The sequence below is a fragment of the Tiliqua scincoides genome, chromosome 6 (assembly GCF_035046505.1).
Source record: "Tiliqua scincoides isolate rTilSci1 chromosome 6, rTilSci1.hap2, whole genome shotgun sequence".
In the NCBI taxonomy this organism is placed as follows: domain Eukaryota; kingdom Metazoa; phylum Chordata; class Lepidosauria; order Squamata; family Scincidae; genus Tiliqua; species Tiliqua scincoides.
In genome coordinates this window covers 24536497-24553316 of record NC_089826.1, presented here as the reverse complement: position 1 = coordinate 24553316, position 16820 = coordinate 24536497, and the positions used below count along the sequence as shown (strand labels likewise).

At 43.6% G+C, this 16820-nt stretch overlaps 1 protein-coding gene across 2 annotated transcripts; it reads right to left on the bottom strand.

Annotated features, from left to right (window-relative positions):
- Positions 1 to 2499: 2499 nt before the first annotated feature.
- On the bottom strand, positions 2500 to 9800 carry GAR1 (GAR1 ribonucleoprotein). 2 transcript variants are annotated; one of them, XM_066632575.1, is made up of 7 exons: positions 9742 to 9800; positions 7002 to 7213; positions 6755 to 6909; positions 6401 to 6460; positions 4165 to 4303; positions 3879 to 3959; positions 2500 to 2916 (listed from the first exon to the last, which is right to left on the bottom strand). In XM_066632575.1, exons 2-7 carry the CDS (start codon positions 7204 to 7206, stop codon positions 2903 to 2905), a joined length of 654 nt encoding a protein of 217 aa, XP_066488672.1. In that variant the 5' UTR covers positions 7207 to 7213; positions 9742 to 9800; the 3' UTR covers positions 2500 to 2902. The 2 variants fall into 2 exon arrangements, with proteins under 2 accessions (XP_066488672.1, XP_066488671.1); XM_066632574.1 differs by lacking the exon at positions 9742 to 9800 and adding an exon at positions 9628 to 9726.
- Positions 9801 to 16820: the final 7020 nt, after the last annotated feature.

Genomic DNA, 16820 nt, shown 5'->3' with positions numbered 1-16820 from the left:
AGAGATTAGTTTTGATTCAAAATTCAAACAGGCTGCACAATAAGCAAGCAAGAAAAAAAAGTTTTCCCCCTTTAACCCTAAAAAAAAAAAATCTAACTTTCACATTTTCAGTGCTATCCATATTCAAAAACATTTTGCAGAGTCAGAGTTGAAATCTCAACTGGAAATACCCTTAATACATCTGATTTGAATAGTCTTTATGAGCTCTGGCAAGTTCTTACTTACAGTAAACATACACTGCAGCTGTGCCTAAGGTTGCAATCCTATGCGTACATACCTGAATGTAAGTCTCATGAGTAGCCATGGATACAATTGCATGGTCAGTGTAAGTCAAACTGCCATAGCACAGTCATGAGAGCTCTCACATCTTGCATAACCCATAAGTTCCCATAACCACTTGAAATTAGCAGATAGAAATCAAATTTCAAAAAGTCTCACGTTATCTTCACTAGCCTTTGCACCCAGTTCACGCATGCAAGCCTCTTATATTCTATGCATAATCAAGCATATAGAGAACTGTCAGTGCACCCAGTCCAATCCTAGGTACTCCAAAAGTAAATCCCATGAAATCAGATGGGGCTAAGTCTAATTCAGTGCACAAAGGACTAGAACTTAATATGGTCAACAGCTATTTCTATGACTGCAGATGGACATTCCCTTCCCTTCCCACCTGCTATAATCATGAGAAATGGTTTGGCCGTCTCAAATTGCCATTCAAAAAAGGTGCTTGATCATGTGAACTTAACCATAGCACAGGCCATCTACAAACCAGAAGAGTGCAATGGCTAGAATGCCATTTGGATGCAGAAAACCCAAGTTCAAATCTCTAATCAGGTATGAAGTTAATTGGAAAGTCACAAGCAGGACATAATTACTCAGCCCAGCCAACCACACAGTGGTGACTGCAAAATTCCTTGAGGGATAAACATCACATAGCCCCTATATATGCTATATTGTTGCACTGATACCGACAGTTATGGGAGAGGGAGGTGTCAGTAGGTCGCTCAATTCCTTCAGTCCATGTTTTCTATGTTATTCAAGAGCTTAGCCAGTGTAAATCCTAGCTTTTCTTGTTTTTTGTTAATTTGCTATACTTCTGTACACATGGAGTACCCCCATTCTCTTCTATACTAGTGTCACTCAAAGACACAGCATAACACACATATAGATCTCTGTACACTCTGGAAATTAGTATACAAGAGCTTCAGATTTTGGGGGGGGGAGGGGGAAGCTTTAAAGACACCTCCAGGATGCAACAGGAAATCTACATCCTGTAAATATTTATGTTAATTCAGATTTAAAGATAAATAATTGCCCCCATTCTACACAGACTAAGGCAAAAAAAATCTACTGACCCAGATTATGAGGTGTCAGTCTGTCCTGGAAGGGTTTGCCCACTCCTTGAAAGAGTAATGTAAACACAGACACCCTTTTTGTGTGCATAAATTGGTCCCTGAGCATAGGACTGCTTTACTAGGTCAAGCCTGGAAGCCAGGAGTGCCTAAGACTAAGGAATTCAGCAAGGAGAAAGGAATTTTCATTCCCTGGAAGCATTTCTTTGCTTGTGATACAATTAAGTGCATTGTCCCATAAACGCAATAGCTGGTGTTTTGTACCTACACTTGACCAACTTGACAGCATCTTTCAACCACTGGAGAGACTCTGAATAGGAAATACCCTGTCAGCCCAGGAACTTCTGCTCAAATCAAATTATCACCCTTTGCCCCATTTAAAGTTTTTACTTTGGCTAAAGATGATTTTATTTTGACCATCTCTGGCAAGTTAGTCCCAAATGTCTTTTGTCTGGAAGGCTATAAACACTCTATTGCAGTGGTTCTCAAACTGGTGGGTGCCCCGTCCCTTTAAGGGGATGGAGGAGGGGCAAGGGAAGCGATGCAATCGCATCACTAACTGGGGTGGAAGGAGGTTGCTTTTACTTACAGGTGGCTGGAGGATATCGCAGGAGGTGCAGAGTGTCCCAATACAGCCCTCTGCAGGGCTCCCTGATGCTTAGAACGTTGAAAAAAGCAGGTGCAAAGAACTTCTTCTATGCATTCGCAACTAGGAAGTGTTTTGCGCCACTTTTTCAGTGTTCTAATCATGGGGGAGCTGGGCTCCCCACACCTCCTGCAATGTCCTGCAGCCACCTACAAGTCAAAGCATCCCCCTTCCAACCCCCATTATTCACATGGTCCTGGGGATCATGTTGCTGCCCTCACTCCCTCCCCCGCAAAGACTTTCCCTGGGAGTAAAACACTTGGGAAGTTTGAAAATCATTGCTCTACTGAAATCTTCAGACCACACTAGACTTAACAAGTATTTTGGAAAAGCACACTGCTGTTCTACCCAGTATCACTATTGTCTGCTTGAAATGCTGTATCTTTTTACCTAGAATCCTTTTGTTCTGTATTTCTGTCTGTCTTTTTCTAAAAAATTTTTTACATTAAATGTGAAATTGTAGTCAGGTTCCAACAGATCCACTGCACAATTAAAGACTGGTGGAAATTAAAAAAAAAAATCTTTTTAATAAAGCACTAAAGATCTGTGCATGGCATTTTGAGCCTGCAGTCTTTCAAAGAGTTATTACAGGGTTTATTGGTTTTCCACTTCAGGATGAGGAAGGAACTAAAAATAGCTCATTAAGTTTTAAAACACAGCATTGCATTTAATGTCTGTGAAACACAGCCAAAGATCCAGGTATAGTTCAAGACAAAAATTGTAGAAATATCTGTAGTACTTCACAAACTGTCCCATTTTAGTAGAAATCCACCAGATTTGATAGTACTTTGGTCCTGTAGACAACATGTTCAAAGTCCGTTACATTCCATTCAAGTTTTTGAGAAATGGTCTCATTGCATCTTGCAGATTAAGTCATAAACCTCAGGGTTTCCCAGAGCTCCACTTAACGTCCTCTGCCTAATACAAAAGAGAAGTATCAATTAGATCATTTCACATCTGAAGTTGGGAAAATATATACATTCTTATAATAATCCATTGTACAATAAGCACCAGTACCTTCAGTCACATAACTGTTGTGATTGGTTACTTAAATATCGTACAAAGCAATGGCAGTATTGACCTGAGTACTCCATCGTAGTACAGTTTTAACATTTTCCACCATCAACAACGAACAATTTTCATATTGTCATCTCCACAGAGACTCCTTGAGGATTCTGGATTCTAGGGCAACCCATAACAGACCTTTGAACCTCACACAGCTTTGCATGAATTGATTGCACCACAGGAGGTATTCAACAATCTCCTGAGGCCACACTGTCCAAGGAAACTTCTGCTGGAAAAGCTGTCTTTTATGGAAGACTACCTTACATTATTCATCTCCCCACTAACAAGGAAACTCCCCACTGTGTTTCTAAGGAATTGAGCAGTTTTCTCAAACACAATATGAAAATAATTGTTCTACCACAGAAAAACAAGAAAATTATCGCTTAGCAGAAACAGTAGTACAAAGCCACTGGGCCTTCTTGGTAGTGGCACCTAGGTTATGGAATTGCCTCCCCTTTAGTTTAAGACCAGCTCCTTCTTTAGAAACCTTCTGGCAAGGTCTAAAACATTCCTTTTCCAGCAAGGCTTCCGATTTTAGTCTTGGTGCCATAGGTTTTAATGGTGCTTTTATTATGTTATCAGCTATGACACTTTATGTGCAGTCTTCCACTAGCATTTTTTAATGTTTTGTGTTTTTAATATTTATACTTTAAATACTGATTTTGCATTTTATAGTTTGATTTTAATTGCATTTTAATAATGTTGTGAGCTGCTCTGAGTGCATTCGGGAGAAAAGAAAGATAAAAATCAAACAAACCAACAAAGCCATTTAATCTGTGGATTACAGCACTTCATTTCAGCTTGGGTACACTTACCCCTGAATCCTCGGCCACCGCCTCCACCTCGTCCTCCTCTAAAGCCGCCACCACCACCACCTCTACCACCTCTGAAGCCACCTGGAAAACAGCATAACAAGGAGATAAACAAATTAGATTTTATGTCCACAAATATTTAAGAAAAATAGGAAGAACTAATAAAATTTGGGAGGGAAAGGTATAAAGTTGTCAGGTGCTTTCAGAAACATCTCTTCTAGCTTCCCATAAAAATCTTAGTTATCCCACCATATGTATCTGGACACATTATAATGAAGATATTACCTACCTCTGCCACCTCCTCCACCTCTACCGCCTCCTCTTCCTCCACGCCCTCCTCTGCCACCACCTCTTGGCGCTCCTTTCTCACCGGGAGGCCTTGGTAAAAACCTTTGCAATGGCAGCAGTTTCATTGGATCAATATAAAACTACAAAAGAAAGATTTGTCAAATCTTTCTATTTGACTGTGTATAGACCAGACCATTTAAATTGCAAATAAAGGTTGCATTTCATAACCAAGACTATTTTTCTAAATTTTACTCTGGCCTTGTTCCAACTAAAGTCAGTCACAACTAAGTTTTCATAAAACAAATGGAACAAGCTAATCATGCCTAACTTAGGGTGCAATCCTAACTGTGCCTTGGGCTGACGCAAGTCCCTTGCGGCAGCCCAGGAGGGTCGCAAATGTGCCATAAGGCACATTTCCACTTCCTTACGAGGAAGCCACGTTGGCATAAGGAGATGCATCCGAATCCAGCATCCGTGGCGGCTCCCCTCTGAGTCTTGCGTCAGCCCAGCTGGGCCGACGCTAGAGTAAAAGGTAGGCATGGGAGAGGTGGGGAGGAGGCGGGAGGGAGGTTTCCTGGGCAGGGGTAGGGTGGGCATGGAGGCATTCCTGGGCAGGGAGAGGGAGAAGGGGCTGGGATCCGGCACTTATGCCGGATCCCAACCCCCATTCCCAGGGAGAACAGAGCGGCTTCAAGCCGCTCCGTTCTCTTCGGACTTGTTCCACCTCCAGAAGTGGCGCAAGTCTGAGGAGACCCACAGGGACCAGCAGCCCTTACCCAGGGGTAAGGGGAAAAGTTTCCCCTTGTCTCTGGCTAAGCCACTTCTGGCCACAATCCTGTGCTGGATACAGCACAAGCCTCCTAGTTTGCCTGTTCCAGCGCAGGATAGGATTGCGCCCTTAAACCATTTCTGCCCAACACTGCATATATGCTACAGGGATCAAATGTGTATACCAGTGGGCTGGGCAGAAATGGGTTAAGACCCATTGCTTGCAAAGGGACATGCAGTGGAATATGGAACCATTTACTCAGAAGTTAATCCAAAAGAAATTAATGAGGCTTAATCACAGGTTAGAGGTGTGCAGGATTGTACCCTTACTCATGAGTCACTTTGGTTGGCTCAGGACCTATGGCATTCAAACCCAACTGAGATTGAACCACCCCCTCTCTGCTGCTATTTCAAAGGAAAGTAAAAATGTTTTTATTTCATCTAGCTCTTAATTGATGTTTCTTTTGCTGTACTGATGTTGCTTTTGCTGCATTCTTTTGCTGCCTTGGTGTTAACATCTTATTTGTTGTTTGGCTGATTTGGTAGTTGCCTGCTTTGCCTTTAAAAGCTGACTGTTCTCCACCCCATCACAGGGATTCACCAACTTACTTGGGGGGGGGGGAACTGTGTATAGAAGGTCCCCAACTTACAGACGTTCAAGTTGTGAACATCCAACTTACAGACTGGCTTGGTCAGGCCTTTCAAGCAGGCACAGCTGTGAAGACATCAGCAAAACAAACAACAGAAGCTGTTTGAGACAACCCAAGTAGCTCAATAACTTTGAACACAGTGGCCCCTTGCTGTGGCAATAGGGAAAAACAGTTGAGCATCCCTGAATAACACTGAAAATCTGGGGATTCTTGGGGATAGAATGGAGAGGACAAAGGAAGCAGACAGTGTGGTCAAGACTGGTTGGCCACACAGACAGCTGAGATGTTATGAGGGGCAAGGGAGCAATAATACTGCATGAGAAAAAAATGGGCCCTAAGTGGAGGCAACTTCAATGACTGAATAACAAGACACAATCACTTTTTACCACTATCAAGTAAGAAAGGAGGGGGGGAGGACTAAAGCTGAATCCAATCAAGGCCTCCTACAGTTGCCACCTACTCTAAGAAAAAGCAAAGACAGAGAAAATCTTACAGTCTTAATTTTATAATTTAATTGTGATAAATAGGACTAAAAAGTAAGAACAAAAGAACATTCTTATGGAAGCACCCTTCAATGCCATAATTGCTCTGGCCCAGATGATACCCAAGAGTTATACTTTTGCCCACAGGCAAAGACTTTGGAATCATACTGGGTCCCTGAGTTACGGACAGCCACGTTGGCGCTTTCACACAGGTGCATGTCCTTTGGTGGCGCTTCTGTGCAAGCAGAATAGTGCTGGGCCGGCAGGAACCGGATGTCTCAACTTAAGGACAGAGCACTGTAAATGTTAAATTCACTGCGCATTAACAAGAACTCACCTTTTGTAGTTTTTTGAAGGAAGAAGCTTTCATATTTTCTGATAGTTTAACAGAAAAATACTGTGAGCTTATCTAAGGAATATTACATCAAATACATTTCTAATTCTGCTTAACAGACAAGCAGCTTCTTATCTGATGCTCAACTCCCAGCACTATCTTAGAAAACAAATGGTAGAACTTCCAAAGAATCATCTTTTTCAGTTTATATTGGAGACATAACTAAGTACTGTTATATAGTTACCTCATTTTTTTAAAATTTTTTAAACAGAAATAAAGTATTGGCTATCAAAATGTAGCAGAGAGAATCAACGCAAGAACACAACACAAGAACAGATGCACACAATTCAAGGATACAAAGTCTCTGAGTTGTCCAAATATTTCATCCACTTTCCCAATCTGCTCTTTATTTTCTAAATAAACTGGTGCATTGAAATAAGGCACTTTGTTTTCCTGAGTTACACATTTACAAACAATGTCATCTTCACAAGGGTGCATAAATTCTCCCAGTACTGCAAATAAGAAGATAAATATATTAAAGTTGAGATTCCATCAGTAACCATTTTTTAAAAAATCATTTCTTCAAAGGACAGATATAACTTACTGACTACACTTTCTGGGGGTCCTTGGTCATATCCTCCTCGGTTGAAGCCTCCTCGCCCACCTCCTCCACGGCCAAATCCACCTCGGCCACCACCCCGTCCACCTCTATTGAAGCCGCCGCCGCCACCGCCACGGTTGAAACTGCCACCTCCACGGCTGCCACGATTGCCGCCACGATTGCCACCACGTTGTCCTCGAAATGACATGCTCTCTCTTAATAGAGAAAGAATTTTAAAAAATATATGGCCTTTGTAGTCCTAATGCTACGCAATGCATTCAAAAATCACACGGACCAGCAGAAAGAGTAACCTGCCAGACACTACAGTAAATGAGGCATCTTTTTTCTCTCAAGATTCACAAGATGCCTCTTCCAAGATAGCGCTGGCTGTGACATTTGGATGCATCATCTAAAAATGAAGAACATTTTCCCCCATCAGAATGGTTTATTTATACAGTACATATAAGAGCCCTGCTGAATCAGGTCAAAGGCCCATCTAGTCCAGCTTCCTGCATCTCAGTGGCCCACCAAATGCCCCAGGGAGCACACAAGACAACAAGAGACCTGCATCCTGTTGCCCTCCCTTGCATCTGGCATTCTGACATAGCCCATTTCTAAAATCAGGAGGTTGCACATACCCATTATGGCTTGTAACCTGTAATAAATTTATCCTCCAGACACTTGTCCAATCCCCTTTTAAAGGCATCTAGGCCAGATGCCATCACCACATGCTGTGGCAAGGAGTTCCACAGACCATCTACATGCTAAGTAAAGACATATTTTCTTTTGTCTGTCCTAACTCTCCCAGTACTCAATTTTAGTGGATGTCCCCTGGTTCTGGTGTTATGAGAGGGAAAAGAGCATCTCTCTATCCACTCTGTCCATCCCCTGCATGATTTTGTATGTCTTAATCATGTCCCCCCCCTCAGGCACCTCTTTTCTAGACCGAAGAGGCCCAAACACTGTAGCCTTTCCTCATAAGAAAGGTGCCCCAGCCCAGTAATCATTTTGGTTGCTCTCTTTTGCATCTTTTCCATCTCCACTATATCCTTTTTGAGATGTGGCGACCAGAACTGGACGCAATACTGCAGGTGTGGCCTTACCATCGATTTGTACAACAGCATTAAAATACTAGCTGTATTATTCTCAATGCCTTTCTTAATGATAAAATAAAATTCATACAATGCTTATCTATTAAATTAATCAATGTTAATCAATGTTCAAACTCATACAACTGAATTAACCAATATTTCTTTAAACAGATACCGCCTCTAACTGAAGCTGCTCTTTTTTCATTTTTAAAACAAAACAAAAAAAAATTAACGTTATGGTCACTTTTTTGCTACATCCCCTTGTCTCCAGGGTATCAACTATTTTCTACACAAAAATTACCATAAGTAAAACCTTCAAATAAGCTTAACATGCTTTGGAGGCTAATTTATTTGAATGCAGCAGTGGTTCCCAAACTTTTTAGAAAGTTACATAAGAACATGAGAAGGGCCTTGCTAGTTCAGGCCAAAGGTTATCTATTCCAATTTCCTGTATCTCAAAGTAGCCCACCAAATGCTTCAGGGAGCACACAAGATAACATGACACAACCTGCGTCCTGGTGTCCTCCCCCGCAATTAAACATTAAGCATATCATTATTTGCTTTTCAGTCTCCTTTCAGTCTGTGGTGTATTTTTTTTAAACCTTATAAACCCAAATCAGGCTAGAAATAGCCCCATCCCCCCTGTTCTAATATCCAGCGATACTCTGCTTCTGAACTAATAGACCTTGATAAGCTTATTTCCCATGGCTTTACCTAACCCTCTTTTAAAGGGGTTAGGCCAGCAATCTTCAACCAGTGCACCATGGCACATTGGTGTGCCATGAATAGTCCACAGGTGTGCCATGGGAGTTTAGAGAGAGGTCATTTATTCGTAGGACCATTGGGGTGTGTGAGTCTGTCTGTCCCATCCCCCGCACTGACAGTGTGGTGTGCCTTGTCAATTGATCCAAAACTGGTGGTCTTGGCAATTTTAGCATCTGGTAAGCGTGCTAAAGTTGAAAATCACTGGGTTTCAGTGATTGAAAATCTGATTGAAAATGATTTCATTTCATTTCAGTGATTGAAAATGACTAAAGTTGTAAATCACTGGGTTAGGCAAATCCACACACACACACACACACACACACACACACACATAACAAATTCGTAAAAAATGAATTTGTTTAAAGCATCTTTACCCCCACACACACATAAACACGTGTGTGCATATATGGCACACCTGTGGACTATTCATGGCACACCAATGTGTATATATATATACATATTACACACATTATATATATACACACACACATCCATTTTATATATACACATATTTGTGTGTGTATGTATATATACACATACACATAGACAGAACGAATTCATAAAAAATGGATTTGTTTAAAGCATCTTTACCTATATAATTAAACACATGTGCACATATATAGTGTATATATACATATAAACACACACACATTATACATATACACACACACATATCCATTTTATACACAAGTATCTCTCTCTCTGTGTGTGTACATATACATATATATAAACTTGTATACATAAATATATACACACACATTACATATACATACATGTACATATATGCACAAGAAGCCTTTCAGCCACAGGAGCCCTTCAGCTGAGGGCCTCCCCCCCCCGGGAGAGGAGGGCGCCAGGCAGTGCCCCCCGCGACCTCCCCCACTCACTTCCAGTCCGAACTTCTGCACGTGGCCTCCTCCCCTTCGCAGGCGTCGCGCGCAGGCCGCTACTGGTGACGTCGTCAAACGGCGCCTCCGCCTCTGGGGAAGCGCGACCAACCGAAGAGGGCCCGCCGTAAAGGGAGGCGGCCTGTTGCGACCACAGATCTAGGAAAGGGTAGAGTCCCGCTCCCGCGGAGGGACGTCTGGGTTCTCTCGGCCCGTTTTCCCTCCTTCCCCCAGTGAGGAGGCAGCACGAGCCGCCCGCAGAACAGTCACACGCAGGGTCTCGGCGGCTCTGCGGCGCGAGCTCTTCTCCCCTCCTGCAAGGGCAGCAGTCCTGCTCTCGCCACTGCGCTACGCTCTGCCCTCAGGGGGGACTACAGACCTTCCCCGCCGCTCCCCGTGGAGCGCTCCGGGAGAAGGGAAAGACGCCTCGGTGCACTCGTCGCCTCGCCTCTCCGTGTGACTCTGCCACTTCTCAGTCTATGGATTTTTGTCTATGAGGAAGGCTGGAGCCACGTAGAGCCATGCCCAGCACACGCGCTAGCGCGGCTCAGGGGCCTGAGAAGCTCCAGAGTCTCTCACACTGTCATGGAGTGTGGGGAAAGTCAGGGCACAAAAGGAAGTATTTCTTTGCCCAGCGTGGCATTGGTCTGTGGAACTCCTTGCCACTGGATGCAGTGATGGGTACAGTGGGCGTAGGGATGCTCCTTCCCCCTCACACAGCACCAGAACTAGGAAGCAGCCACTAAGACGGAGCGTCGGCAGAGTCAGACACACAAAAAAGTATTTCTTCATCCAGTGTGTGATTGATCTGTGGAACTCCTTGCCACATGATAGAGGGACGTTCTTTTCCCCCTCACACAACACTAGAGCCATGGGGCATGGGGTGTTGGGAGAGTTCAAACAGACAAAAGAAAATATTTAATTAATCTGTGGAACTCCTTGCCGCAGGATGCAGTTATGCCATCTGGTCCAGATGCCTTTAAAAGGGATTGGACAGACGTTCGGAGGAAAAGTCCATCACAGGTCACAGGCTGTGATGGGTCTGTGCAACCTCCTGGTTTTAGAAGCAGGCTGCCTCAGAACGCCAGGTGCAAAGGAGGGCACAAGGGTGCAGGTCTCTTGTTGTCTTGTGTGCTCCCTGAGGCATGTGGTGGGCCACTGCAGGAAACGACTACGTGGGCTTGTGGCCTGATCCAGCGGAGCTCTTTTTATGAGAGCCTAAGTTAGCATTCATGGTGCCTGCTGGGGGCAAGAAGTGGCATCATTAAGCAGATGGTGGTCAGAAATAAGCACTTTGTTCTCACATATAGAAGCCATTAGCTGAAAATGACAAAAGAGAAAATGTGCAAATCTTGTTCATATTTTCAAGATATGAGAGAGAGCAATTATCACGGGGCCCAGATAAATTGCTTTTGCCAGTCTCATTTGGCCCCTGGGTGTTGTATTTGACGCCCCTGTGCTAGAGTGACCATTTACTTGTTCTCAAATGGAACCTCCAGATTGTTTCTGCCTGGGTTTATTTCTTGTCTGCTCACTGGAGAAAATGGAGAAAGTCAGGCACAGCACCATAACTGTGATTTGTCAGCAGTGTGCAACTCACACACACAAACACACACAGAGTAGAAGCAAAGAATAATTTAGATCAGGGGTGTCCAAAGTTTTTGGCAGGAGGGCCACATCATCTCTCTGACAATGTCGAGGGCCGGGGGGGGGGGGGAGAATTAATTTACATTTAAAATTTGAATGAATTTACATAAGTTTACATAAATGAATATATTAAAGATGAACTTATATGAATGAATGAAGGTCTTGTAATAGCTCAAGGCTTATAAAATGCCTTGCACAAAGCAAGGCTGGCCTTTCCTTTGCTGCCACTACTGCATCACAGATGTGAAACAGCAAGCAGTGGAGGAAGCTCTTATCCCACAGCTTACACGAGAGGTCAAACAGTCACCCTCACTCTGAGAGCAGTTGCATCGGGCCAGTGTGGGCTCCAACAAATCTCCAGAGGCTCATTGGAGACTGGGGATTCCTTGAGGGCCATATTGAGAGGCCTTGAGGGCCGCATGTGGCCCCAGGGCTGGGGTTTGGGCACCCCTGATTTAGATTATAACTTTTTTTTTTGAGGGCCAGCCCATCCAAGAGGACAACTGAGCAATTGCCTTGGGCAGTGGGTGCCCACTTCCATGCACCCACTGGCCTACACTCATCCTCCTCTTCCTCCCATTCCTTGGACTGGAAAAGAAAGAGGGGGACAAATCGAAAGAGGAGGGGAGCGATGGGCTTGAGTGTCAGAAAGGCAGAGGAGGATATGTCAGCAGGAAAGGGGGTTAGCATTTGGTGTGCCATTTCAGGCATTAGGAGGTTTTGGACCAGCCCTTTATTTACTTATTTACATCACACATCTTAACACATCTTAAGCTAGCCAAGAGGAGAAACATCCTATTATCCCCTAGTACAGCAGATGTGGAGAGGTTTTGACACGTGCGCGTGTTGTGAATTGGGCATAGAAAGTCCTGAGTTATCCCATACAATATTGGGGGGGGGGGGCTCGAGGCTGAGAGAACATGGTTTGCAATAACCTTACAAGGTAGTCCACTGTTATCCCCTTTAGCAGGTGATGGTGGGAGTGTGCACACGGGTGCACATGTCTGTGTTCCAATAACCATCTTTGCATCATTGTCTCCACATCTACAAGATGATGCACATCTTGTTTCATCATCTCCACATCTCCACAATTGGGCTGAGGCTGATAGACGAGAACTAACAGCAATCCCCTGGTAAAACCTTTAAGAACTCAGAAGCTGGCTTACTTCTTGATACCATTTCAGTTGTGCCCATCTCAGGCTTTATTGTTGAAATACATCAATATGTATTTCATATTACGAAATGACTAAGATGATTACGGGGCTGGGGCACCTTCCTTATGAGGAAAGGCTATGGCATTTGGGCCTCTTCAGCCTAGAAAAGAGACGCCTGAGGGGGGACATGATTGAGACATACAAAATTATGCAGGGGATGGACAGAGTGGATAGGAAGATGCTCTTTACACTCTCACATAATACCAGAACCAGGGGACATCCACTAAAATTGAGTGTTGGGCGGGTTAGGACAGACAAAAGAAAATATTTCTTTACTCAGCGTGTTGTCAGTCTGTGGAACTCCTTGCCACAGGATGTGGTGCTGGCGTCTAGCCTAGACGCCTTTAAAAGGGGATTGGACAAGTTTCTGGAGGAAAAATCCATTACGGGGTACAAGCCATGATGTGTATGCGCAACCTCCTGATTTTAGAAATGGGTTATGTCAGAATGCCAGATGCAAGGGAGGGCACCAGGATGAGGCCTCTTGTTATCTGGTGTGCTCCCTGGGGCATTTGGTGGGCCGCTGTGAGATGCAGGAAGCTGGACTATATGGGCCTATGGCCTGATCCAGTGGGGCTGTTCTTATGTTCTTATGTAATATACGTCTCCCCTGCAATATCACATTATGTATACGTAACCCAAAATTATAGGTAGCTGGTCCATTAGGAAAAAAATCCCATCCACAATGGAGCAATGCCTTCTTTATGGCCAATTAAAAGACCACATAGGACAGATTAGGGATATCCAACACATCCTCACAACCCCAACTCATCTCCATCCAACTCATCTCCCACTTTTAAAGATGTGCATGCTAATCGCAAATGTCCATCCTGGCTCCCCCTTGCTTCCAGGTAGATATCCCTAATCACATGGGGGGGCAGTTTGTCCAAAGCACCCCTCTTACATGCACTGCTTCAAGCAAACCTTCAAAAGAACTGATTCCCCCACACAATTAACAAAAGTAACTAGGAAGCAAGGGGAGAAACCACGACAAGTGTGTACCATGAGCATGTACATCTTTAAACACATGGGGGCGGGGGGGGGGGGGCTGGTCAGACAAGATTTTGTCCAAACCTGTCCAAAGTAGTGACAAAGCTCTAAAGTTCTTTAGGCTTCATGTTAAGTAAAATGGGGGGGGGGGGGGTAAGAGAAAGTGCTGAGCATACCTAGTGTGGTATAGTATTGAACTATGAAGACCTGAGTTCAAATCTTCCTTCTACCTCTCAAGAGGCCCCCAAGGTTACAACATCATCATCATCATCATAACAACTCAGTATTTATATACCGCCTTTCTGGTCATCGGATTACTCCTCTGACTTTATTCAAGGTGGTTTACATAGGCAGGGGTTTCTAAATCCCTCAAGGGGATTTTTACAATCATAGAGGTTCTCTCTTTCAAGAACCAACAACATTTCAGAATGGATCTTCCTGGTTTGGTCTCACTTCTGGCCTCCAGTTCTCCCATGCAGGCTGACAAGCAACCCCATCTCTCACATGGAGGGCAGCCAAGAGCTCACACCAAGAGCAGGTGGAATCACTCAGGTGGGCTTGTCAGCTGCTTCAAGTTCTCGCCATTCTCAGCTGCAGGGAGCTGCCGGTGTCCTCGAACTGGCGACCTTCTGATGTTATCTTCGGGCTAACGGAGGCTCTACCCTCTAGACCAGACCTCCTGCTCCTATTAAAAAATATAATGCTAAAGTAAAATAACATTCTCAGCTTATTCCCACATCATTGTGTGGCCATTGTGTGATTACGAAAAACCGGCTTTTAAAAAAACACATCAGCTGATTTCTCAGTAATTCTTTTATCACTGATGATTGTGAAACAAGGAACTAAAGAGTGTGTTAGTCTTCCTGACATTCACTGTTTCTTTCCTTTTTATTTTGACTTCACTAAGTTAGTGAGTGATGGATGGAACTGAAAATGTTGAATGCTGTATTGTTTCTGCCCTACACATTCCCAAGAATAAAAGTCAAAGGGCCCAATCCTATCCAACTTTCCAGCACCAGTGCAGCCACAATGCAGCCCCAAGGTAAGGGAACAAATGTTCCCTTACCTTGAGGAGCCCTCTGTGACTGCCTCCCCACCAAACGATGTAGCACATGCATCATTGGCATGGTTGCACAGACACTGCACAGACACTGGAAAATTGGATAGGATTGGGTCCAAAGTCAATAGGAACTGGAATACTCTCTTAGTTAAAATAAATCTATGTGCAAGTATTTGCAGAAGAAAAAAAATGCAATTATTACAACAGTTATTCTAAATGTTATCAATATTCTAAATGTTATAAAATGATTGCATTAATTATCCTAATTATGTTGATTAATTATGCTAGGAAACAGGGCCTAGGAGAGGGGGGTAAAGGGGATAATTTGGACCCAGGCCCAGGATCAAAAAGGGGGCTCAGAAGCCATAGGAGGGGGCCCAGAAATTTCCTGGGATCTTCCATTTTCCATTATACTCAGACTTGTTGCACACACAGGATGCTCGGGACACTACCACGAGCATGCAGCTGCAGCTACTGGCAAGCCATATACACTGGGCTGAGGAATGCATACATGACATGCCTTAACACACTGTCAGATCTGGGAAGAAACTGGACTGCTACAGTAGCTCTTTGGCTTGTGGATCTGCTAACCGTGAAGGAGTGTATAGGAGCTCAGGGACACAGCTGTTGTAGACGTTTTGGTACACACAGGACACTTACCATTCTAGTGTGAGCCTAAATATGTTGATGCTAATTTTCTGTATGATTTAAAGTTTTTACAGAGTCTTAGGAGTGGGTTTGGTTTTCCATATTACTTTATCTAGCTGCTGATGCCATGTGGGTGCGTAGACCTGGGCTCCAAAGACATTTCCAGCTGTCTCCACCCTCCTCCCCATCCTGTTTTGCCCCTCTGTGCCCCCACTCTGCTCACTTGTCACCACCCTCCCCTGCTGATTCAGCCTCCCTCTTTGTAAAGGAACCTAAAAGAAACTTTATACCCCCTGGTAAAATTCCTCTCAGAGGCCCTACTAGGAAACAACGAAAGAACGTAGGTTTCCCCTCTTGTGAGTGATATGTATGCAGTTCAGTGAAAGCTCTTTTAGATGGATCCTAAACAAGATGGATATCCTACTGATATAAATGGAGTTTACAGGTAATTATATTTAGAATGGAATGTAAGTCTGTCAACAGGTGCAGTCTTCATTTACAACAGGTGTAGTCTTCATTTATATGTAACAATGTAAGACAACCTGAGTGGAACATTGAGACTGTAAGCCTATCCACACTTCCTTGGGAGTAAACTTCATTGACTATAATGGAACTTGCTTCTGAGTAGATATGCCTAGAGTTAGGCTGTAAGATTGCAATCATATACACATTTCCTTGGTAGTAAACCCTACTGAGCACAATGGAACTTACTTCTGAGTAGACATGCAGAGGATTGTGCTGTAACAGACATATCATATGATGAGTTAGACATGTCTAAGCTAATGAATTTCATTGTGTGTATGTGTCCACTCAACTCTGCATATAGGTTCCAGTTACTTTTACTGTTAATGTACAGGGTGACCCAAAAAAAACAGAACCTACAAATCTTTGAATAAAACTGTTAATTTTAATTTTTCTTCTTTTTTCTTTCAGGGTATACAAGTCGACTTTGTGCATGAAATATTGGAACAATAATCTTCCCCACAGATTGAAGTTTGAGTCCAGTAAGTTTCTTGAAATTTACTGGACCTTTGTAGGATTTAATAAAATTTTTATGGGTTCTGTTTTTTTTGGGTCACCCTGTATTACACCTTCAGTATAAGGTACCTTATACAGTACTGAATTAGTCCATAGATCAATCTAGATCAGCCGTTTTTCAGCCACTGTGCCATGGCACACTGGTGTGCCGTGAATGGTCTGCAGGTGTACTGTGGGAGTTTGAGGGAGGGTCATTTATTAGTGGGGCCATTGGGAGAAGTGAGCCCCCCACCAACAGCATGGTGTGCCTTGTCAATTGTCAAAAAACTGATGGTGTGCCTTGACAATTTTTGTACCTTATCAGTGTGCCCTGAGATGGAAAAGATTAAAAATCACTGATCTAGATTAATGTTGCCTACTTTGACTGACAGCAACTCACCTGCAGAGTCCTTTCCCAGCTGCTGTTACCTGAGATCCTGTTGTCCAGAGATGCTCACGACTGAACCTGGGATTTTATGCATGCAGATCTTAGTGTCTGCAAA

What these genes read in the sequence shown, in the direction of transcription:
- GAR1 (XM_066632574.1), bottom strand. An exon ending in ACCCCCAGAAAGTGTAGTCA is followed by an intron (nt 6,910 to 7,001) that starts GTAAGTTATATC and finishes TCTTATTTGCAG; the next exon opens with TACTGGGAGAATTTATGCAC. An exon ending in CCTTCAAAAAACTACAAAAG is followed by an intron (nt 4,304 to 6,400) that starts GTGAGTTCTTGT and finishes TTTCTTTTGTAG; the next exon opens with TTTTATATTGATCCAATGAA.